At 40.3% G+C, this 22,859-nt stretch overlaps 2 protein-coding genes across 3 annotated transcripts in view; both read left to right on the top strand.

The window, feature by feature from the left end:
• zfyve16 (zinc finger, FYVE domain containing 16) overlaps window positions 1-11,699 on the top strand; it is a 22,734-nt gene extending 11,035 nt beyond the window's left edge. Inside the window, exons 5-18 of one of the 2 annotated variants that reach the window (XM_023421203.2) lie at window positions 1,428-1,604; window positions 1,709-1,848; window positions 2,039-2,249; window positions 2,976-3,098; window positions 3,211-3,366; window positions 3,471-3,695; window positions 4,305-4,387; window positions 5,148-5,252; window positions 5,366-5,516; window positions 5,627-5,707; window positions 5,843-6,005; window positions 6,760-6,865; window positions 7,034-7,210; window positions 7,292-11,699. In XM_023421203.2, coding sequence (XP_023276971.1) covers window positions 1,428-1,604; window positions 1,709-1,848; window positions 2,039-2,249; window positions 2,976-3,098; window positions 3,211-3,366; window positions 3,471-3,695; window positions 4,305-4,387; window positions 5,148-5,252; window positions 5,366-5,516; window positions 5,627-5,707; window positions 5,843-6,005; window positions 6,760-6,865; window positions 7,034-7,210; window positions 7,292-7,450 — 2,057 coding nt within the window. In that variant the 3' untranslated portion in view covers window positions 7,451-11,699. The remainder of the gene's footprint in view (window positions 1-1,427; window positions 1,605-1,708; window positions 1,849-2,038; window positions 2,250-2,975; window positions 3,099-3,210; window positions 3,367-3,470; window positions 3,696-4,304; window positions 4,388-5,147; window positions 5,253-5,365; window positions 5,517-5,626; window positions 5,708-5,842; window positions 6,006-6,759; window positions 6,866-7,033; window positions 7,211-7,291) is intronic. The other variant, XM_087177950.1, reaches the window with a different exon arrangement.
• Window positions 11,700-12,894: 1,195 nt separating this feature from the next.
• The window catches only part of LOC111666025 (SEC14-like protein 2), an 11,579-nt gene continuing 1,614 nt past the window's right edge, over window positions 12,895-22,859 (top strand). The window contains exons 1-9 of the mRNA XM_023421219.2: window positions 12,895-13,003; window positions 14,238-14,313; window positions 19,207-19,250; window positions 20,407-20,469; window positions 21,102-21,290; window positions 21,585-21,680; window positions 21,758-21,818; window positions 21,898-21,981; window positions 22,567-22,673. Of these exons, the coding sequence (XP_023276987.1) occupies window positions 12,950-13,003; window positions 14,238-14,313; window positions 19,207-19,250; window positions 20,407-20,469; window positions 21,102-21,290; window positions 21,585-21,680; window positions 21,758-21,818; window positions 21,898-21,981; window positions 22,567-22,673 (774 nt within the window). The 5' untranslated portion in view covers window positions 12,895-12,949. The remainder of the gene's footprint in view (window positions 13,004-14,237; window positions 14,314-19,206; window positions 19,251-20,406; window positions 20,470-21,101; window positions 21,291-21,584; window positions 21,681-21,757; window positions 21,819-21,897; window positions 21,982-22,566; window positions 22,674-22,859) is intronic.

The following is a 22,859-nucleotide window of genomic DNA, read 5'->3' as shown; positions in this document are numbered from 1 at the left end:
AATAAAACTAACATAAACATAAACAAACTTCTTCACCCGTCTGTCTGTGTTAATTTCTAGTATCAGTGACATCAACGCGTCATTACCGGCTCCCTGTAGACAATGAAAAACAAAAACACTCCACTTTATATCTTATATCTCATCACATCTGTTGTTAAAGACGTATAAAGTTATTTATTTTCCACAGCTTTGTCACATTGACACCAGAGAACTTTTAAAAACAAACAGTTTGTATGGAAGGGGCCGTAGGAATAATATCTAAAGGGTCCTGTGTCTTATATCTCATCACATCTGTTGTTAAAGATTATACCAGTGTGCTGCATTAAGCTATTTTTACCACTAGAGGGCAGGAAGTGGATTTTATAAGGACCTCACAGCAGCAGGACGTCATATCGGCTGCTACATCAATTTATCAAGTTGTTTACGGCTAACATATTAGCAAACGCATCCGACAGAAGCAGCATTGTTCATTTGTTTTGGTAAAGAGTTTAGTTTCTCTCCTCACCAGTTTACACAGTGTGAGACAACAAACCATCATTAGTTAATCTGTACACTTAAATTTAAACATACAACAAAGATTTATTTAACAACAACTAAAACAGACTAAGAGATGCTAGCAGCGCTGTGAAACTGCTTTTATACACGTGGTGTTTTTAGCTAAATGCTAACATCAGCATGCTAACATGCTCCCAGTTACAGTGCCCACATGCTGATGCTGAGCAGGTAACATTTACTGTTAAGTTGTCGGCATGCAAAGGTTGCTTATTAGCACTAAACACAAAGTACAGCTAAGGATGATGGGAATTTTATTTGTTTGGGAGGTGTTCGGTCAAATAACTATTTTGCCCTAATGATGGCGCTGGATGAAACGCATCACTAGAGCCGCTACAGTTCGTCCTGAGTGAATGTGTGAACTAAATGTCGTGCCACCTCTTCCCGTAGTTGTTGAGATATTTCACTAAAACCCATAAATGTCAACCTCTAACTGACACCAGAGGAAAGGTCAGGATCACCGAGATCAGTAGGATACATCATCTGGGAACCATGAATGTCTGCATTGATATACAATTTTGTGCCAATCCATCCAGTAGAGATAATTTACAGGATGAGTGAAAACATTGACCAGCTGGTGGATGAATATCTGCACCAAATTTCCTGGCAATCTATCCAGTAGTTGTTGAGATATTTTGCTAAAAAAAACCAAACAAAAAAACAAATCAATGTGAACCTGAAGCTGGCATTGGAGTAAAAGTCAGAGGCTTCATCATCTGAAGGTCCTCGAACGTCTTCTGACCGATCAGCTGACGTGGCCCTCCTGAGATCCGTGCCACCAGCATGGCTCCTAAAAATCAGTCACGTGGAGAGAACCAGCACTGGGACTGATATTTGAGTCAGATTAAAATTAACACACCTCTATCTCCTTGTAGCCCAGGCCCTGGAGCGGATGATGAGTCCTACAGGTCCCAGCCCAAATCCCAACGTCCCATCTGAGTACTGCAGCACCATCCCCCCTTTGCAGCAGGCTCGTGCTGCCGGCACTCTAAACTCACCTCCACCCACCGTCATGGTGCCTGTGTCCGTTCTCAAACACCCAAACAACGACAGTATGATCACTCTTATATACCGTACACAGTCTGTACTTTGTAGTTTAGTTTGTTCTCCTGAGCAGCGCCCTTGAAAAGCACGTCCGCTGTCCGTGTGTTGTCAGGTTGTCCTCGCGAGCAGAAGCGCGTGTGGTTCGCCGATGGCATCCTGCCCAACGGAGAGGTGGCGGACACGACCAAGCTGTCGGTGACGAGCCGCAGGAGCTCCCAGGAGTTCAGCGCCGTCAGTCCAGATCAAACCACAGTAAGACACGGGAGCATCATCCACGCAGCGAGCTGCAGGGAAACACTAGACTCTCACTTTTTACGACTTGTCCTCCAAAGTTTCAATCACTGTTTATCTCTAGCTAGTGACTTTATTTTGAAAGAGTTGGGTCGAGTCAAAGTGGCTTTAATGTGATTATGAACCACAGTGACCGACCCTCTCATTTCAGCCTGGCCCAGCGGGGTCAGAGGTCGGAGTGGGTGGTTCCCCGACCCCCGAGGCCTCTGCAGAGGTGGTTCGACCTCCGGTGTCCGGACCCTGGGATTACGCTCTGCTCTCTGGACTCGGCTCCTCAGTTAAGAGGGTTCCCACTCTGCTGCCAGACAACGAGGATGAGCTCCCTCCTCTGCTCATCACCACGGGCGAGGACGACGCAGGAGGTTTGTGTTCACTTCACTGTGTTTGCATGATTTCCTTTCAGACACCAACTTTTCTTAAACCTTTAATTTATGAACATTTGTCAGGCCAGGGATAAACAAATAATAAACAGGGGAAAAAAAGAACAAACAGATATGAGGTCATGGGATGATCTGTAAGTCAAGGTGCCTAATTTAAAACAAAATATCAGGTGTGACATACAATAATTATGAAAGATCGTTCGTCTCATTGGCTGAATAATAAACCATTTTGGAGAAAGTCATCTGCTCTAGAAGATGCAGATGTCAGTTCTGAGAAAGAGGCCAGATGTTTTCCTTTTATCTTAACGTGTTGGCAGGTTTACACATTAGTCTCACGTCTGAATGAAAATCATCTGAGGCAATTTTATAGAAACTTATAAGGTCACACGTGTGAAATTTCTCTAACACTTTGAGCACAGTCTGAATTTAATGCTGTCACATTAAAGTAAAAAGGCCACAGCACAAAGTTTCATATACACAGACTGTAAATCAGATTCAGAACAGTCTATAAAATCATTTCCCCCTGAAGGTGTGAGACAGAGAATCCAGGTGTCTCCATCTTTATACCTTCAACTTTGATCTGTGCAAAAATGACTAAGTGAACATCCAGCAATAACAAAAGACATCACCTAAACCGTTGGATGATACCAACAATGTGATGAAAGAAAATAACCCGTCATGCCGCCTGTCGGCTGTTTCCTGTTTTAGATGTGTTGGTGGAGGAAAGTCCCGCCCCCTGCCAGATCCTGCACCTATTAGAGGAAGGAGGACCCCGACCTCTGACATTTGTTCTGAACGCCAACCTGCTAATCAACGTCAAACTGGTGACATGTGAGTAAAACATGATCTCAGATCCTCAGCTCTGGTTTTTCTGTGGATGTGTATATCGGATAGAAATGAGAACGACGGGTGATGAACTCTGTGTTTTCGTTTCCTCCGTCAGACGCCGGTCGGCAGTGCTGGTGTTTTGGCTCTAACGGTCTGCAGGCTCTGGGACAGAGGGAGTTGGTGTTTTTGTTGGAGTGTTTGCCGGAAGAAAAAACTCTTCCAAAAGATCTCTTCACTCTCTATCTCACCATTTACCAAGATGCACAGAAAGGTAAGCGGCACCTACTCTTCAGGACTTTTCTTCACCTCATTAACAGAATGTTTTACTCGTTTAAAAACAAACAAAGACTTCAGAGTCATCGCTCTCTGTCACAGGGAAGTTTTTGGAGGAGCTGGACAACGTGACGTTCACAAGCAGCTTCCTGGGCAGCAAGGATCACGCCGGGATGCTGTTCTTCACTCACACCTGTCAGCCTCTAGATGGCCTCACTCTCCCCTCGCAGCCCTTCCTGTTCGGCCTGCTCATCCAGAAGCTGGAGGTTCCCTGGGCCAAAGTCTTTCCCCTCAGGCTGCTTCTACGGCTTGGAGCTCAATACAGTGGTGTGTGTCTCTCCGAGCTTTAATGTTTTTGTCAGATATTTGTCTGAAAGTCTTAAAGCTGAGACGATGAGTTGATTAAGTTATTGTTGTTTGTCAATTTCAGTTTTCATTTTTAAATTTGTTTTGGGGCATGTTATGCAGATTTTCCAACAGCAGCTGTTTATTCCTACGTCTAATCTGAAAATATTTTTTATAATTGATTAATTGTTTAAGTAATTTTTCAAACTAAAATGCCAAACCTCATCTTATGTGATAATAAACTGAATATCTTTAGGTTTGGACAAGAAAATGTCAATATTTGCTGACATAGATCAAATGATTGTTAAATTGAGAAAATAATTGTCAGATAATAAAATAATTATTAGTAGGACGCCTAAAAATTATTTTGCCCCAAATTATTTAAAGAGAAACATAATCTGTAAATGCAAAAAAAGTTTTGTCTCATTTCTATTTTATGGATTGTGTCAAAACCTTGTAAATGACTGTATTTAAATGACTCATCATGCTGTTTGTAGGTTGCAGGTAGAGAGGATTAATCACAGCGTTGCTAACCAGTAGTTTGATGGTTAATGTGGTGATAACTAATTCAATCTTTTCTCTCTTTCACAGTTTATCCCACTACATTGACGAGTGTCCGTTTTCGGGACTCTGTGTATCGAGAGACGGGACACACCATTATGAATTTACTGGCTGTAAGTACGACAACACAAACACATGCAGTAGTCGTAGTTTGGTGCAATGGAACCAAACGGAAACAGACTTGTTTTAGTGAATAAAAGAATAGAAGAAAAACTTCAGATGGACGTAGAGCGATGACGATGAGGCTGGAATCTCCCTCAGATTAATGCACGTTAGAAATTTCAGATGTTTCCTACGTAGTTTATGTTTGGTTTAAGTTTAACAGCTGCTCTTTTAATGACCTCATCTCATTGTGTTCCTCTGCAGTGGTTTAATGGCACCTGACGGACGGAAACGCACATAAATGTTTTACTTTTGCCGACTTTCTGTTAATTCTGGTAAAATTTGCGCAGCATCTGGATGGAAACACGACGTTGCACTTGTGTTCTTTATCTCACTGGCACCACATTTTTTAAAGACTGTTTTAATTAAGTTGCTGAGGAGGTTCTGTCAGCCGTTAATCATTCCCTAGAATAAGGTTATTTCCCAAATGGCACAGAAGACTGTCAAAGTAAAGTTGAATAAGTCTAAATAAGTTTGTCAGTTCATCCCCACTGTGTGACTATAGAGCAGTGCAATTAGAAACACATAAATATTTTTCAAGCTCTACTTCCACTGACAAATTTCAGTCATTTCTCTGGATAATTGGCAGCTATTAGACGAAGATTTGTTTTTGTCATTGCCCGGAGGATCAGCATCAGATGCACGTTTTCGTTGTTCTGAGTTTCGTACTTTACAGACGTGATTCAGTAGCTCTGAACTGTTTGCCCACAGGACCTGAGGAACTACCAGTACAGTCTGTCAGTCGTGGAGGGCCTGAGGATCCACATGGAGATGGGCCACAGTTACATCGACATTCCCAAAAGTAGCTTCAACGATGTAAGTGAGCCGTACAGGAATAACTGGGGAAACGTACAGACGTGAGAGCGGCGTCTTATCTTTTTAATGTGCCTGAACAAAAGAGATAAAACAGGATTTTCTCGGTGCTACAGATGCAGAAGGTGGTCAATGCGTCGAACGAGCACGTCATCAGTATCGGAGCACGTTTCAGCTCGGAGGCCGACTCTCACCTGGTGTGTCTGCAGAACGAGGAGGGAAACTATCAGACCCAGGCCAACAGCATGCCGGGGAAGACCCGCACAGGTGAGAGTCATTACGGACGCTGCTCGCTCCTCCGAGTAACAGTAACAGTGACAACGTTCAGACTGTGTTTGTGTTCTGTCGATGGTTAACTGGTCTGTGTTGTGTTCCAGTGACTGGGGCCAGTTTCGTGGTGTTCAACGGAGCGCTGAAAGCCTCCTCGGGCTTCATCGCAAAGTCCAGCATCGTTGAAGGTGACACTGAGTTTTTACGTCATCATGTCAAAGCTGTGAATTAAACTCGAGCGCAGTAACTTCTCTAATGCTTGTTGTAGAGTACTTGACTGCTGTTGGACCAGAATAACTGGACTCTGTCTTTGTCTCTGTCAGACGGGCTGATGATTCAAATCCCTCCAGAGACCATGGAGTCTCTGCGCTCCGCCCTGAGGGAGCAGACAGACTTCCACATCCCCTGCGGCAGGAACGACGGAGGGGATCTCCGAGAAAACGTCACCATCCGCTGGGTTGACTGGAGTTCACCCGTCAACACGGGGTAACTGACCTCTGTTTACACACTGTTGCTCAATCTGTCCACCGCTGACTGCCGCTACTATCAGGCCGCACACTCACATCCAGCTGTGTAGGGAGTAACTTAGTTCACATGGTCACAGAGCAGGTTTCTCTTCGCAGACTCTTTCTCATACTGTTTTTTATTGTTCTTACTTTTTAACATTAAAGTAGCGTGCATATATTTCACATTAAATCACATCCATGTTAGGATTTTATTTTGAAACATTTGCAGGAAGCGTTCAGTTTAATTGACTTAATCAAACTTAAAATTGCCGGAAAATGAAACTGCAGAAACGATTAGAATCTGTGAATGAAAACAGCGTTTGTGAACCTGACGGGAGCCGAGTGGAAAGTGTGACTGATGAAATCACTGGGTGAAAGGACAGAAAACTCAACTATTTTCTTTTTATTGAACGAAAACATGACGCAAGTAACCAGAGGACAAAACAGTGAACAAATCAACACACGATGAGCACAGACACACAACATTACAACATCAATCAGGCCTGACAACATAAATAAGATAATGAAGAATAAAATAAATAACTGAATAAGAATATCTTGTCTTTGTTGACACTAAGTGGACAGGTAGCTCCAATCTTCCTCAGTGTTTTTCTGTTCTTTATTAGCAAATGGCCTTTATTTATTTAAGAAGACTTTTATTGTAATAGCACCTTTGATCTGAGACTTTACAGAATCTATAATGTGATTTTTGTCGCTGTAACGTCGGTCTGCAGCAGAACGAGCGGTGTTGATGGGAGACCTCTGGATGGCGTCCACAGTGTGAGGATGCAGCAGGACACAGAGTTCGATTCGGACGGTCGAACCATCAGTTGCACTGAGGTGAGTTTTCTCTCCCGCCTTTTATTTTATTGTAGATTTTGTATAAAGTTCTGATTACGTAACCGATCAGAATGATATGCTGTTCTCTGAAATCATGATTGTATCAGCACTTTCATTTTAAAACAGTGTGTGACCTCACCTTAATGCCCCGCCCCCCTCTCTCTCCAGGTGTTCTACCAGCTGAAGAGTCCTGACTGCAGCCTTGCCTCAGTGCTGTCGTCCTGCAGCGTGTTTCAGAAGGAGATGGCGTTGGCCACCTGCAGCGCTCTGAGTCCTCACCTCGCCGTTCTCACGTCCAGCGGCATCAACTCCATCTCTCTCCGCATCTCCACGCAGGCTGATATGGTTTGTGGCGCAGTGATTAGAGAATCTTCTGTTCAGTTGAAATGAGGAGTGGTGAGTACATCTGTGTGTGTTTGCCCTCAGGTGGAGTACCAGGCCGGCTCCGCGGGCAGACTCCTCCCACAGCGCTACATGAACGAGCTGGACAGCGCCCTGATCCCCGTCATCCACGGAGGCAGCGCGAGCGTCCCGCAGACGGCCATGGACATGGAGTTCATCTTCTACATCACACACACTATCTAATGCACATGCATCTAAAAAAAATAAAATCCACTTCACCGACGGTGGTTGAGCACAGAGCGAGAAGCTGACGAATGTGGCGGGACGTGCTAACGCAGCAGCTAACGGTCATGCACGGTCACAGAGGACACGTAGCCACCGGCACAACATTCCCTCTCCGAGGTCGGGGGTGTGAACTGATAGGATGATGACGCGGTGTATGTTTGTGCGTCTCGTGCTCACCAAAGTTGCTTTAATAACAAGAAGCCAAACACTAAACAAGGAACACGACAACACGACCAAATACAACCAGACTCTTCTTAGCGTTTTCCTCGGCTCTGCCTTCCAGGCTCCCCGCCGGCCGCCGCCGGCCCGGAGCACCTCAGTGAATGTTTCCCACGGACACTCTATGGAAATGTCTCTCATGTGGATGTATTTATTATATTTTAATACAGGCTTATTGATTGAAAGACGCGGGACATTACTGACCGCCGTGTTCGGCGCTCGAGAGGTGATTCGTGTGATCAGGTGCTACTGTTTAGCCACTTTACATCTGTAGCTGACCCCTTCTAAAAGAAACCACATCTGCTGTCCTCTCTGATCTCACCTCACCTGCTGGTCTGTGATGGTACTGCACAGGAAAACATTGAGCCTCATGCAAGAACCTTTTTCTGTTCTCCCCTTAAACGTCTGAGTCGTTCTCCTGAGGTTCGTTCAAGCCAGAGTCAAAGAACCGTCAGCAGCGTAATAACAGTCCAGTGTGAGTGACTGATCGATCAGTTTGACGGTTTATCGGGATCAAACCTCTGCACAGCTGTTTGTAACACTGTTTAACTCTTTTGCTGATTGACCCTGAAATTCATCCACAAACTCATCATCCAAGAGTAAAAAAGTAAGAACTTCACACTCAGAGTTTTATGTTTCCTGCTGTCGGACATCAGCATGACGAACGGAGCAGTGTCAGCAGCCGTGTTGAGGTTAAATGATTTAAAAGAAAAGGTCTATGTTTAAGTGGAGAGGAGGTCAGAGGGACGTGGAGATGAACGACAGACTGAATATACAGCAGGTGATTTTATCTGCTCAATGCAACTGAAGTGTAGAAGAGTCTGAGCTAAAAGGTGCCAATAAAAAGAAAAGAAAAATTGGCGGCTGATGATGATGGTGATGTGGTCAAAAGAATAGTTTATTTTAGTTGGTATCCGTAGGTTATTTAAACTCTGACATTTATAATTCTAAAGGAAAACTCACTCGTACGTGTCGCTTCAGAACAGATCTGTTGGTATGAGAGGTTCTTGCATGAGGCCCAGTGTGTGTCAGCAACGGGTCTCGGGTTCAGACGTAGTCCTGGTCCTGGACTTCATCCACCGGCTCCTCGCTACGAGAGGCTCAGTGTGGCCGACGCGTTGGTTCTCGGCCATTCGGAGCTTCCACTTCATCCACAAGTGATTTTGTAAAAACCGAATGTGACTGGTTTGTTTGAGAGTTTCGGAGGGTTGGATGACGGAGTTAACGTCCTGCTCCGAACTTAAATCAGTTTTAAAAACTAAAGCTTCGTTACCTTTTACGTTCCGACTTATTGACTGAGCAGCCGTTGGTCGATGAGCGGCGGCGCCCTCTGTCAGTGTTGACCAGTGTTCAAGCTCAAATACCAATGATTTTCTTTACTTCAGGAGATTTTACATGTGTTCTTCAGTGTTTCAGTCTCTGTTAAATGATCGAATTTTGCACATTTTCTGGCTGTTAAAGCTTTTTGCAAATCATCTCACACTTTTTTTTTAATTCTAAAGACTTAAAAATGATATAAAATGCAGCTTTTTAATGGAACATTGTGGGAAATATGATTATTATTCGCTTAGTTACCAAGAGTTTGTGTTTTTACGGTAAATATGAAGCTACAGCCAGGAGGCAGCTTAGCTTAGCTTAGCATAAAGACTGGAAACAGATGGAAACTGCTAGCCTGGCTCTGTCCAACAATAAAACTCAAAACACAAATTGGTTTGAATTAACTTTTTTCACCTTTGGAGCCAGGCTAGCAGTTTCCCTTTGTTTTCAGTCTTTATGCTAAGCTAAGCTAACCATCTCTTGGCTGTAGCTTCCTACTTGGGTCACAAACATGAGAGTGGTATCGATTTTCAGGTCCTGATTGGAGCAGGAAGTATTTGACTTCAGATTTCTGGTTTCATGTTTTAGATGTATTCAGGCACTTTAGTTCCATTAAAGCAGGAGACGGAGCTGAGGTGTGCAGGTCGGCTCATCCATAAATGTAAAGCTCGATCAGAACTGCCAGTTTCCTCGTATAAAAGCTGTGGTGACACGAGGGTGTGATGGTCAGAAGATCATGGAGAGGTTTTCCATCCCTGTAAAAACAAAAAACAAAAGATGAAAAAGAACAAGCAACCAGGTTAGCATGCGCTGTTTAAGTAGCTTTGTGCTTTGTCCCCATTATCGAAGTCAGGTCTCTGTTTTCACATCTCGTCGCCTTTGTCCCAACATATATATGAATATAAGATGAACTGTATGCATAGAGATTGTATCAAAGGTTTCTTTTTGTTTTGTTTTTTAAATACTGAAGAGTTATTTTTGGAATCATTGGTATAAAAGTTTTAAAAAGACGGAATATTTTTGATAGGATGTAGGCCACGTTGATTTTGCAGTTTGTGTAGCAGGTTCCTTCCTTGAGCACTGAGAGGAAAAAAAACAAACTATAGACTCTTAAGCAAATCTGATATTAAAACGTTTTGTCATAAAGTGGAAAATATCTAATCCCACAATGCAACATAAAGTGCTTTAGTTTGAGATGAATGTTAAAGTAAAGATGTACAAATTTTAAAAACAAAATAAAAGCTCTAGTTATTTTTACCTTCAGCAGCCAAAACATCCACGACTTAACGCTCAGACTGCTCGTTGACGAAATCCACAAACTGATTTATCATTTCTTCATATAACACGAGTGAATGTGGCTGTTTTTCTGACTCGTTAAACTCCATGTTTAGTCGTTAAACAGCTCATTTAATTAATTGTTAATTGCATTGACTGGGTGTAAAATCAAATGTCAAATTTTCTGGAGGGAAAAAAAAAAACTAATGTTTAATTTAGTGACTAATTATTTTCTTTATGTACAAGAAAATTTTAAAGGATCATTTTTCTTTTCTTCATCCGTATAAACAGCTGTTTTTTGTTTTTTTTTTTCTGGAAAAAAAAATAGAAAAATTAATTCCCTTCTAAAAATATTTTTTCACTTGCCTCTCAAGAGTTAAAGGAAAAAAAAAAGAAATTCTACCAAGAAAGAACAGTAACGCTTCATAACTTACTAACACACATTATATATTTACCTCGTGTTTGTGCATGGAGAAACTAAAAGTCACCTGGAGGGAAACATGAAGGCGCACTTCTCCCTCTTGTGGCCGAAATCAGTATTACAAAAGCAAACACACAAAACAACATTTCTTGGTAGAATTATTATTATTATTATTTTGGAAAAAAGTTTCTTTTTCGTTTGTAATAAAAAACCCCTGAGAGGCAAGTGAAAAATTATTTTTGTTGGGGAGGGGCGGGTCATTTATTTATTTATTTTCCCCCTCAAAAAAGAAAATCCCTCGCCTCTTGGGATGTTTATACAGATGAAAACAAAAGCAGAAAAATAATCCTCTCATAAAATTAAAGATTTCACTTCCGTACAGTTTCCTCAGTAGATGTTTAGTGAAACAGTGAAAAGGCCGAAACGTCTGAACTGACTTGTGTTTTGAGACGTGGTCACGTTAGCGACGACGCTTCTCCATCTGGCAGGTGAAAATACTTTTTCTTTTTGTTTGTTTTATTGTTGAGGAACCCGAGTGAAGACTGAGGCCTGTTTGAAGGGGAAAGGTAACATGTTTCACCTGCTGTGTAAATAACCTCTAAACCGATGGTTTCTGAACAGCTGATTGATCTCGACTAAAGTACACACACTTTGTCTTCACCGTCTGAACTTTGGAGCGATGGAAACAGGATGATTAAGTTTAGGGTTTTTTGTTTTTTTCACATTCTCTTTCAGGGCAGTCGAACTTTGGAAGGTAAATAATTCTTATTTTCTTTCAAGGGTGATTAAAACAACTTTCCACTATGTCAGAATGAGACGTACTTTTATGCTTTATGGTTGTTTTTGAAGTGTTGTTATGTGTAAATCATCTATTTATTCATAAGCACCAGCTTTATTTTGGTGAACCTGGTATCTGGGTCCTAATCAGTTTCTGAAGAGCTTGTGTATTTAAGGAATAAAATGAGTTTTATGAAACATGTCCTCTGTAATATTTTCTACTCCAGAAATACCAACATCCACTCATTTAGTTTAGCTGAAGATTTTACTTTTCTATTTTTAAAAAGTACTAAAGTACCTGTTTTTTTTGCAGTGGTGGAAAGTACATTACTATAGTACAGTACTACTAAAGTAAAGTTTTGAGATATTTGTACTTCGTTCATATATTCCAAATGAATTTAAATTATTAAAACATAATTAACAAATAATGTGTTGTTATAGATTAAAATAACACTTAATTGTATAATAAATAAAGTAATTAAAATTAGCGCCAACACTAGAGTGATGTTCTCATTAATGTCCAATAATTACTGTGTATTCCACAGTATCTATGATCCTGAAATAAGCCATTCTGCACAATGTATACTTTTACTTCTGGTACTTTGAGTATATTTTGATACTAATACTTTAGCACTTTAATTTTGAATGCAGGACTTTTAATTGTGTTTTTACACTGTATCTGATAACACTTTAATTTAAGTCCCTCTAATTTGTATTTATAAGCAGAAGCCTATATAAACATTTAAAACATGGTTCAAAACAAACTTATTCAACATTTTGTTTGAATTTTCTCCGATAGAAATGAATGGAGGGGAGTGTTTGCCAGCGACGCAGTTCAGTCAAAGACCCCAGACCTGATGCTAATGAGACCACGGACCCTCGTCTGATAACAGTTTTGTTTTTATCACAGAAACTGTTTTAAACCCACGACCAAAATATTTATACATTCTGCCGGCGTGTTACTTATGGATGGAAATACAGTGAAAATAAATGATTCCCCTTTTATACTGGGGACCCCCAGGAACCCCCTCCAGAACCCTCAGGGGTTCCCGGACCACACTGTGAGAACCACTGCTCTAGTTGTTCAAACTTCTCCATTGAAGATATATTTAGTATTGTTACATAGTTGAGTAAATTGTCATTTATAGTTGTTGGTAGAAACATGAGAACAATATCTATCTATCTATATACATATCTATTTATATACTGTATCTATATATGTAGATATAGATGTGTTAACAGAGCGTCTGTGTCGCAATAAACAGCCTTCAGCTACAGGATGAAAGTCCACCTCTGTGTGTGTGTGTCTCTCTCTCTCTCTCTCTCTCTCTCTCTCTCTCTCTCTCTCTCTCTCTGGGGGGGGGGGGGCGTGGTGTTTACTACTCTACCTCAGTTTCCCTCCACTGCAGCTCATTCACAGACGCAGCCTCTGTCAGAGCAGCTGAGACATGAGCGGACGAGTCGGAGACCTGAGCCCCAAACAGGCTGAAAGCTTAACTGAGGTAAGAAATCAATAATCTAATATTGATCCAGTATCATTCTCTGTAGGTGGCCTGTAGTTTGCAGTTTGTCATGTGAGATCGGACTGACTCTGTTGTCCTGGTATCTAAGACTCCTGGTTGTTGTAGTTGTGTTATGACTCACACTGATACTATGGAAACTTCACTGACTGCTGTGTTTATAGTGACGGAGTTTTGTCCTCATTTATTTAAATACATTTAATTCCTCTTTCTACTTCGCTGCATTTCAGAGGGAAATATTTCACCTTGCCCTCCACTACATCTATATTTATATAAGAAGATACAAGCTGTAAAACACAACACGTTAAACACAGAAAAATCCAGATTAATCAAAACTATTTACTCCACAACATTAAAATGATCCTTAAACAATGATGTAGTTTTATTGATATTTTAATGTTATAATTAAGAATCTCAAAGTTTCACTCTGTACTTTTACTTGTGAGACTTTAAGTACTTTTTGTCTTTCATGGTCATTTTGAATCCAGGACTTTCACTTGTAAAGCATCATTTTTCATCATTGTATTTTTTCAACTAATCAGTTATTTGATCTATAAAGTAAAAATATTGTCAAAATATAATGAAAAATGTCATTTGATTAAACAACTGTCCAGAATCTGAAGATATTCAGTTCATAATTATGTTAGACTTAATGAGTCGACTGATGTCTGACAGTTAGCGTAGCTTAGCATAAAGACTGGGAAAAGAGGGAAACAGCTAGCCTGGCTCTGTGCAATGGTAACTCTAAAACTCTTTAATTAACATGTTAAGAAGGATAATTAGCTGTTTACAGGCGGTAAATCTGACAAGCTGTTTCTGGAAATTATAGTTTTTAGACTCAGTTTTAAATAAACAGGAAACAACATGTTAATCTTTTAACTTTAGAGGAGCTGCGAGGTGGATTTGTTGCCTTTGGACAGAACCAGGCTAGCAGTTTCCCCCTGTTTCCAGTCTTTATGCTAAGCTAAGCTAACTGGCTGTCATGTTTACCATCCAGACATGAGAGTGGTGTCAAACTTCTTGTTTTACTCTCAGAAAGAAAGTGAATATTTAAAGTGTTGAGCTATTACTTAGCTGTAGCTAATTAGCAGCCACTGTCTGTTGTTATCAGGCTTTTAAATCAAGATTAAAACATCTAATCAGCAAAAGAATAAACACGTCTGCCTCTTTTAAAAAGTTCATTTATATTGTTTATATGAACTTTCTCTTCCTCCAGTTTCGGGGGAGGATCCAGGACATCCTCCCCGACCTGCCTGCACAGCACGACCACTACCTCCTCCGCTGGCTCCGAGGTGAGAGCTGCAGACCTCCACACACACACGCACACACACACACACGCACACACACACACACACACACACACACACACCTGGACAGGCTGCAGTCTTAGTGTTTTCTCAGTGTGGGCTCGATGCTGGCACAACAACACAGACGTCCAGGTACAAGGTGACTTCTTTAATCAGCCGACCTCCACCGCCACAGATAAACAGGTTAAACACAAAAGATAGAAATGATGACAAATGGAAAATACCAGAGGACATGAAACACTGATCATTTCCCTCCACCTTTTATCTGTTATTTGTTCTCTGTATAATCAGGACTTTAAACGCACCATGGGATGTGCCTGTTGTTGTTACTGCATTTAGGATTTAATGTTTAAGGGAAATAAGATAAACTCAACACAGTTTATTCACTTTTTTGGGAGAGATAAATGTGTTTAAAATAGGTTTTCCAATGGCATATAATTCACTACAGATGGGAAGTAACTAAGTTTTTTTACTCAGGTACTTCAGATTTTAGTTTCTTGTACTTTATTGAAGTATTTCCATTTTGTGCTACTTCATAATCTTATACATGAGACAACCTGCTGTTAAACCAGTGGTTTCAAACCCTTTAGGTTTATTCTATTTATATTTCTACTATATTACTATAACTTTAATGTTCTACTATGGTCTAGATTTCTATTCTCTACTTTTAGATTTAAAATAAAATATGAAACGTTTCTAAGATACAACAATTTGTTAAAGATTAAATCAGTGTTTCCCATTTTTTTGACTCGTGGCTCCTGACAGAAAATCAGTGTCTAGTATGTTTAAAGTAAAATTATCCAATGTTCCTGCAAGAAAAAAGTTAAGATTAGAGGAAAGTCCAAAGATAAGAACAAATGTGAATATGAGAAATTAGTTTTTCTCCATTAATAATCACATGACCCCTACGATATATCTGCTGACCCTCTGGAGGGGCCCGACCCTTATATTGGAAACTAGCTCCAACAGTAAAATGCTGCTGAAACAATGATGCATCAGTTTTTAACAATCTGATAATATCAGAGAGAATCAGAGGGGGGAGATTAATGCTTTTATTTTGATATTTTAAGTGTATTTTGTTTATAGCATTTAGACTGCAGGACTTTTATTTTGACATTTTAAATATATTTTGTTTATCATTTTGACTGCAGGACTTTTACTTTTAAAGGAGCTTGTTTACATCCTGGTTTTGGGATTTACTCGCACCACTTCCTGTGTGTGACCCTTTGAAACCAGCGTCTCTGAGCGAGGGAACCCTGCTCATTGATGAGGAGCCGGCTGTTCATTGGCTGTCACAGTTCAAAAAGGCTTCAGACGCCCGAGGCCGCGCTCGCTCTCTCTGCAGTGTCACACACACACACACACACACACACTCACACACACACACACACACACAAACCTGTTCCCGTGTTTTTACATGACGCTGCAGCCGGTTTCACTGTGTGGAAATACCTGAGCTGGAGTCTCTGGTATCGACACCTGTCAGACTGAGACTCAGTGTTTCCAGCCTTAAAACACAGCCCTCATGTTTGTCCTCAGTTTGAACCATTCAATAATAATAATATAAGATTATTGTGTTTTTAATGTAAAATTTTATTATGAAAGGTAAGAACAGCTGTCGGATAAAAACTGTGACGTAATAACTACAATATTTACCTCTAAAATGTGGTGGAATAGAAATATAAAGTTGCATAAATTACCCCAAACTCGTACTGTACTGGCTCATGTTAGCATTAATATCAGAGTTTCATCTGCTCCAAAACTACCTGTAAAACTTCTTTACAATCCTGCAGTTATTTAGTTTTTATGATAAAACATGAACTATTGTTGCTGTTTGAGCTCAAGACCTCAGAAGTTTGGAGAAACCAGCATAAAAGAAGTAGAAATAATAAAGTTTATTTGGTAAAACTTTACTTTAACACATCACACTTATAATTTATTTATTTACTTATATTTTTTTTAACCTAATGAAGCAGTATATAAACATAATATTATCATTTATAACACAACGTGATAATTAGAACACATTATAATGTCGTTATAAGCAGATATAAGGACAATGTAAGTGTTTTTTAGTGTAATTTAAACAATAATAACTTAATTATTTGACTATATTGTCATTATTATGTGTTTATAATGCAGTGACCACAGGGGGATAAATATTTTTTAAACTTTTTATTGAATGTTAGATGTTAAAAAATAAATCGAATAATGAATAATGAAATGAACAGAGAAAATTTTGAGTCAAATGAACAATAAAAAGGTAAAATGCTAATATTCACATAGAAATATATACAGTATATATACAGATAAACACACACATTAGTGATATAATATTAAATCAATTATAATAAAAGTTTGCAAACTCCACTGCAGCTGTTACCTGACAATAAACATCATCTCTGTCTTCACCTGATTAGAAACAAACTGATCACAGCTCTGATGATCACACAGACCTGATCAGTCCAGCTCTTAGGAAAGTGATACTTGAAACGTCAGATGATAATTAGCATCATTAAAGAGAGCGAGGTGTGTCTCTACAAAACCAGTGGGAGTGACTCAGAAGGCGTTCATGGTCCGTTACACAGAGAGTGAAGGCAGCAACAGCTGAAACACAGAAGTGTTGTAGTGTTTAATGTTGTGGTCGAGCCCAAAAAGTGAAAAGACTAAACCACCGCAGACACACAAAAGACTATTACAATGAAATAATAAACTCTATATTTATATCAAAACACATCTCTGCAACAACTCATCCTCCATGTCTCACTCTTCATGACTGAGCACCAGTATTTACTAAAATTAGATCAAATATGATGTTTTAAATGAGTTATTTAACGCCAAGCCAACACTGGAAATGAAAGGGGCGTGCTATCAACGAGCTAACAGTAGTTAGCTAAGCTGTAACTTCAGGCTAAAGTTAGAAACTAGCTAACAGTAATTAGCTAAACTGTAACTTCAAGCTAAAGTTAGAAACTAGCTAACAGTAATTAGCTAAACTGTAACTTCAGGCTAAAGTTAGAAACTAGCTAACAGTAATTAGCTAAACTGTAACTTCAGGCTAAAGTTAGAAACTAGCTAACAGTAATTAGCTAAACTGTAACTTCAGGCTAAAGTTAGAAACTAGCTAACATTAGTCAGCTAAATTGTAACTTCAGGCTAAAGTTAGAAACTAGCTAGCATTAATTAGCTAAACTGTAACTTCAGGCTAAAGTTAGAAACTAGCTAACATTAATTAGCTAAACTGTAACTTCAGGCTAAAGTTAGAAACTAGCTAACATTAGCCTTCATCTGTGACACAAGCTAATTCAGAAAAAGAACAAGAAAGTAAAGTCTTAATTGGGGGGGGGGGGGCAGACTCCCCCGATCCCTCCATAATTTGCTGACCGACAGGTGTAACACTTGATTTTAATGTGAAACCCGTTGAAAAGCCAGGACAGGACACAGGGGAAACGTGTGTCCCCCCCCCCAACATTTAAACACAGTGAAACAGGAGCAGAATCGAGCGACTGGTTCGGTGACATCAGTCACAGATTATCAGTCTGACGTTTAAACATTAGCCACCAGCAGCCGGCGGTCGCTGGTGTTCTGCTGCTTCTGAATTCAGCTTTACATAATCTCACTTTAAGGCTGTTTGATCAGATAATTGATGAATTTTCCAGCCGTCTCTTGGTTAATCAGTAATTTCTTTCCTATAATTTTCCTCTGACCCCGCGGCCGTGAAAACATATAGTGTTTACTCAGGTTTGAACCACCTCCCCTCAGTGATCAGTAAATGTTGGTTTAATGCTGCACAGAATTAGACTGGAGAGAAGCTGCACAGATTTAAATTACTTTACTATTCACCAATATTTAAAAAATACAGACATGTGACATAAAATACATCATGTAGATGATGAGTTCCTCCTCTCCTTCCTCTTGTTTCCTTTACAGATGTTCTGTCAAATATCTAATCAGTGCAGAAGTTCTCATTTCAGTTTTGTTTTTAATCCTTTTCTGTCACAAACAAAACAAAACAGATTCAATCCAACATTTGACATCGACATGAAAAGACAAAAGATACAAGATGAAATAAAATAAAACTAAAGTTAAAACATGACAGGATAAGACACTAAAAATGAATATAACTCATGTGCACTTTAATTCATGAATTTCCCCTAGTGGATAAATAAAGTATGTTTACTTTGATAATTAAGAGATTGCCATTTTTCAAGCATCCAATGATCTCTGATTTGTTTCTTTTCTTTCTTTCTTCTTTAGTAAATTAAAAACATTTTTTGACTGTTTTTGACATTTAATCAATTAATGGAGGAAAAAACCAGATGAATATGATTAAAACAGTCATTAGTTGCTACGTTTCTATGAATTTGAGTCTTTACTTTTGCATTTATACACACATCAGCTGTGTTTAACGATTTTAATTATTAATGTGATTATTCTAATCAAACATGTAATGTGTCGTCTTATTTTAAGGGTTTGAAAGGAGGACTGTTGCTGCTTAAAGACCATAATTATAAAACTTACATGCTCCACATTTGATTGATCCAGCAGGACCGTGTGTGTGTGTGTGTGTGTGTGTGTGTGTGTGTGTGTGTGTTGACTCTTCAGTGGGTCATAGTTCAGGGAGGCTCCAAACCATCGGGGACTCTGTGGATCAATATTAGCATTGATCGTTGCCCTTAGACACTTTGACTCATGTGAAAACAGGCTGAATGTATTGAACTGTGTCACAGCTTCTATTGTTCTTATAATTAATAATTAGCAGAGGAAGTTCTGTCGCCTCGTAAACATCTGACATGAGCGAACGTTGGTCTGAGTCATGTTACCTGTATATTAATTATCAGGTCGTTGATATTAATCAATTATTTTTTCTTTTTCCAGCTCGTAGCTTCAATGTTCAGAAAGCCGAGGCCATGATCAGGAAGGTGAGCTCTGATCTTCCTCGTGTCCTGAATCTTTACATTTTAAGCCACTTCTTCTTTCCCTGCTGCACATTTTAAAGGGACATGTTGTAATTTAACTCCACTGCATTTCTTCGAGAACCAAAGTCACTCATTACTTTTCAGATAAAGATTTTATTTTACACAAAAATCATGTTGTTAAAAGTTAAACTCGTGTTTCTCAACATTTTTGACTTGTGACCATTTACATCAAATCTGAGTCTGGCTCATGTTCAAAGAGGTGAAATTATCCAACGCTCCCACAAAGACGTCAAGATTGGACCCCTCAGATTTATCTGGTGACCCAGATAAGGGGCCCGACCCTTAGGTTGGGACCCACAGGACTAAATTATGTAAGCGTATGTGACGTAGTTAAAGCAGCTCCACCTGCAGCAGCTACGACAGTAAAATGCTGCTGAAGCATCGATGACTCAGGATCAATGATCTGATAATACCAGATATAATAATACACCAGTCACAGAGGGCACAAGAGGTCACTGCAGGGGTTCAAAGAATGATTATTTTCATATTTATTAAAAGATTTTTCTCATTTTAAATCTCCATCGTCGACATCTTCAAACGTCTCGTTGTGTCCGACCCACAGATCTTCAGTTTACTGTCGTTTTTATGACAAAGGAAAAACATCAAATTCTCACATTTAATAAGATGTAACCAGGGAAACGATGAATCTTTTATCAAAATAAATCGGCTTCAGAAAGATTTTAAATACATTTGCAAACAAACTCTAAAAACATGTTTTCACTCTGTCATTATTGATCATGGAGCGTCGACTGATGCACAGACTGTTGATGTCAGTGAAATGTGGGAAACATACAGGGGTCTGAAAACTGTCTGAAGCTGCTGCAGCTGAAGGTTCGTTTTTCCGTCAGTCAACTAATTGATTAATTGACTAATCGTTGCATCTGTTGTTAATGACAGAGACTTGAATACGTGTTGAGCACAGTGAGCGAGGGAGTTATGTTCTTGACTTTATGTTGGTTTTTCCTTTAATATGTCGGACATCTGTTCACATGCATGTGTTTGTATGAGCAGTGTGTGAACTGTATTAACCTCCCTCTCTCTCTCTCTCTCTCTCTCTCTCTCCCTCTCTCTCCCTCTCTCTCTCTCTCTCTCTCTGCAGCATGTGGAGTTCAGGAAACAGATGAGAGTGGACACCATCATATCTGACTGGAGACCTCCTGAGGTGAACACACTCAGTTTGGTGGAGTCACGTGGTTTTCACATCAAGACGTGTATATGTTTTATTTTGGAGGGCTGACAGGACAGGAAGATGTAAATCAATAATAACTGTAATAATCTACCGATCTGTAGAAATGTTTTTTGGACTTTTTCTTTTGAACTTTCTAATTCGTTTCTTTTGATTCACTTAAACTGTTTTGCAGCTGCAGAATGAGACGAAACACAAATAAAATAAGGAAAAACAAAACAACAAAATATATAAATAAACTAAAAATAACAGAGTTGCATTGTGACACAACGTCAACGTAAATTTTTCTTTTTCATGGAACTAAGACGTTATTTATTTTCTGTCTGTTTAATGTTTTAAACAAAACGACTCTTAGTTCATTTTTAAATCTGATTAATCAAAATGTTTATATGTAAAATGTTTTATTCATTAAAAAGAATCCATAAAAAATTAAAAAATGTATTTTATTTCACTTCACGTAGATTGATGAAAGGGGGCTTTTACTGTGAAAGGACAGCTGTACTGCTTGGTCGGGGCTCATATTTTGAAATCTGGTTCCAAAGGGTTAATCAGCAGTTATACAGACTGTCTGCAGTTTGATGTCGGGTCCTGATCTCACCTTCCCTCAGGTGATCGAGAAGTACGTGTCTGGAGGGATGTGCGGATACGACAGGGAGGGAAGTCCCATCTGGTACGATGTGATTGGTCCCCTGGATCCCAAAGGTCTGTTGCTGTCGGCAACCAAGCAGGACTTCCTGAAGACCAAGATCAGACACACAGAGATGCTGCGGCAGGAGTGTCAGAGGCAGACCGAGAAGGTCAGGACTGTCTCCTCATCTCCTTCTTGTTTCCTCCTCTCCTTTCCTCTTGTTTCCTTCTTAGTTTCCTTCTCTGCTTTCATTTGCTTCCTCCATTCATTTCTTCTCCTCCTCTCTCCTCATCTCCTCTCCTCATCTCCTCGTCTCCTCTCTTGTTGCCTCCCTTGGTTCCTCTCCACTTGTCCTGTCCCCTCTTTTCATCTCCTTGTGTTTCTTCTCGTTTCCTCTCCTCTCCTCTCCTCCCCTCCTCACCTTGTCCCTCTCTCTCTCTCTCTCCCTCTCTCTCTCTCTCAGCTGGGGAAGAACATTGAAGCCATCACTCTGATCTACGACTGTGAAGGACTGGGACTCAAACACATCTGGAAACCGGCCATTGAGGCGTACGGAGAGGTGAGTCTCCTCCTCACACTGGAGCTTCACGTTTCCTCTCATTCATTCGTTCGTCATCCCTCGTTTCCTGTGTGCAGATCCTCACCATGTTTGAGGAGAACTATCCAGAGGGGCTGAAGAGGGTGTTTCTGATCAAAGGTACCTGAGCGAATCTGCGGCTCTGTGTCTGTAGATGTTTGTGTTTGTGTTTCCTTTAATCGTTTCCTGTTGGCTGCAGCTCCCAGGATGTTTCCTATGGCCTACAACCTGATCAAACACTTCCTGTGTGAGGAGACACGGCGCAAGATCATCGTCTTAGGAAGTGAGACAACTTCTCTTTTTAAAGAGTCTGCAGCCATGGCAGTAGGTCTGTGAGGCTGTGAGCTAAAGGCTAATGTAGTGCTAACATTTACTTATTGTAAAGTAAATGGGACGAGAGGAGAGGAAACGAGAGGAAACGAAAGGAAACAAGAGGAAATGAGAAGAAGCGAGAGGAGAAGAAAGGAAATGAGATGAGGAATCAAGTTGAAAAGAGCAAAAAAGGAGGACAGATATGAGAGAAGGAGAGGAAACAAGAGGAGATGACAGAGGAGGGAAGGAAGTGAGGAAGGGGGCAAGAGGAGTAGAAACAAGGAGAGGAAACGAGGAGGGGAGGAAATACAGGAGCCGAGGAGACAAGTCAATATAAGAGGAAATGAGATGAGAAGACAGGAGAGGAGAGGAGACAAGGGAGAGGAGAAGAGAGGAGAGGAGTAGGTGAGAAAACAAGAAGGAAAGGAAGCAGGAAACCATCAGAGGAATAGATAGTATTCATCCTCTGGGAACCGAACAACGACAGACTGACTCAGTGTCTCGGGACTGAAACCACCTGCTGACTGTTCACCTGAATCGTCCTCTCTGTTGGCAGGTAACTGGCAGCAAGTGTTACGCACACACATCGACCCAGAGCAGCTTCCTGTGGTGTACGGAGGAACCCTGACTGATCCTGACGGAGACCCTCGCTGCAGAACCATGGTCAGAGCAAAGACCCTGACTGTCTCTCTCACAGCTGATGATGATGATGATGATGATGATGATGATGATGATGGTGGTGGTGGTTAAAATGAAGATTGTTTTGTGCTTCGTCGTGCTTGCAGATCAAGTATGGCGGCACGGTGCCAAGGTCGTACTATGTTCAGGACTCGGTGAAGGTTCAGTACG

The sequence above is a fragment of the Seriola lalandi genome, unplaced genomic scaffold (genome assembly GCF_002814215.2).
Source record: "Seriola lalandi dorsalis isolate HSWRI2012SDOR001 ecotype SW California unplaced genomic scaffold, Sedor1 jcf7180002054666, whole genome shotgun sequence".
Taxonomy (NCBI): Eukaryota; Metazoa; Chordata; class Actinopteri; order Carangiformes; family Carangidae; genus Seriola; species Seriola lalandi.
This window is presented reverse-complemented; position numbering and strand designations above follow the sequence as displayed.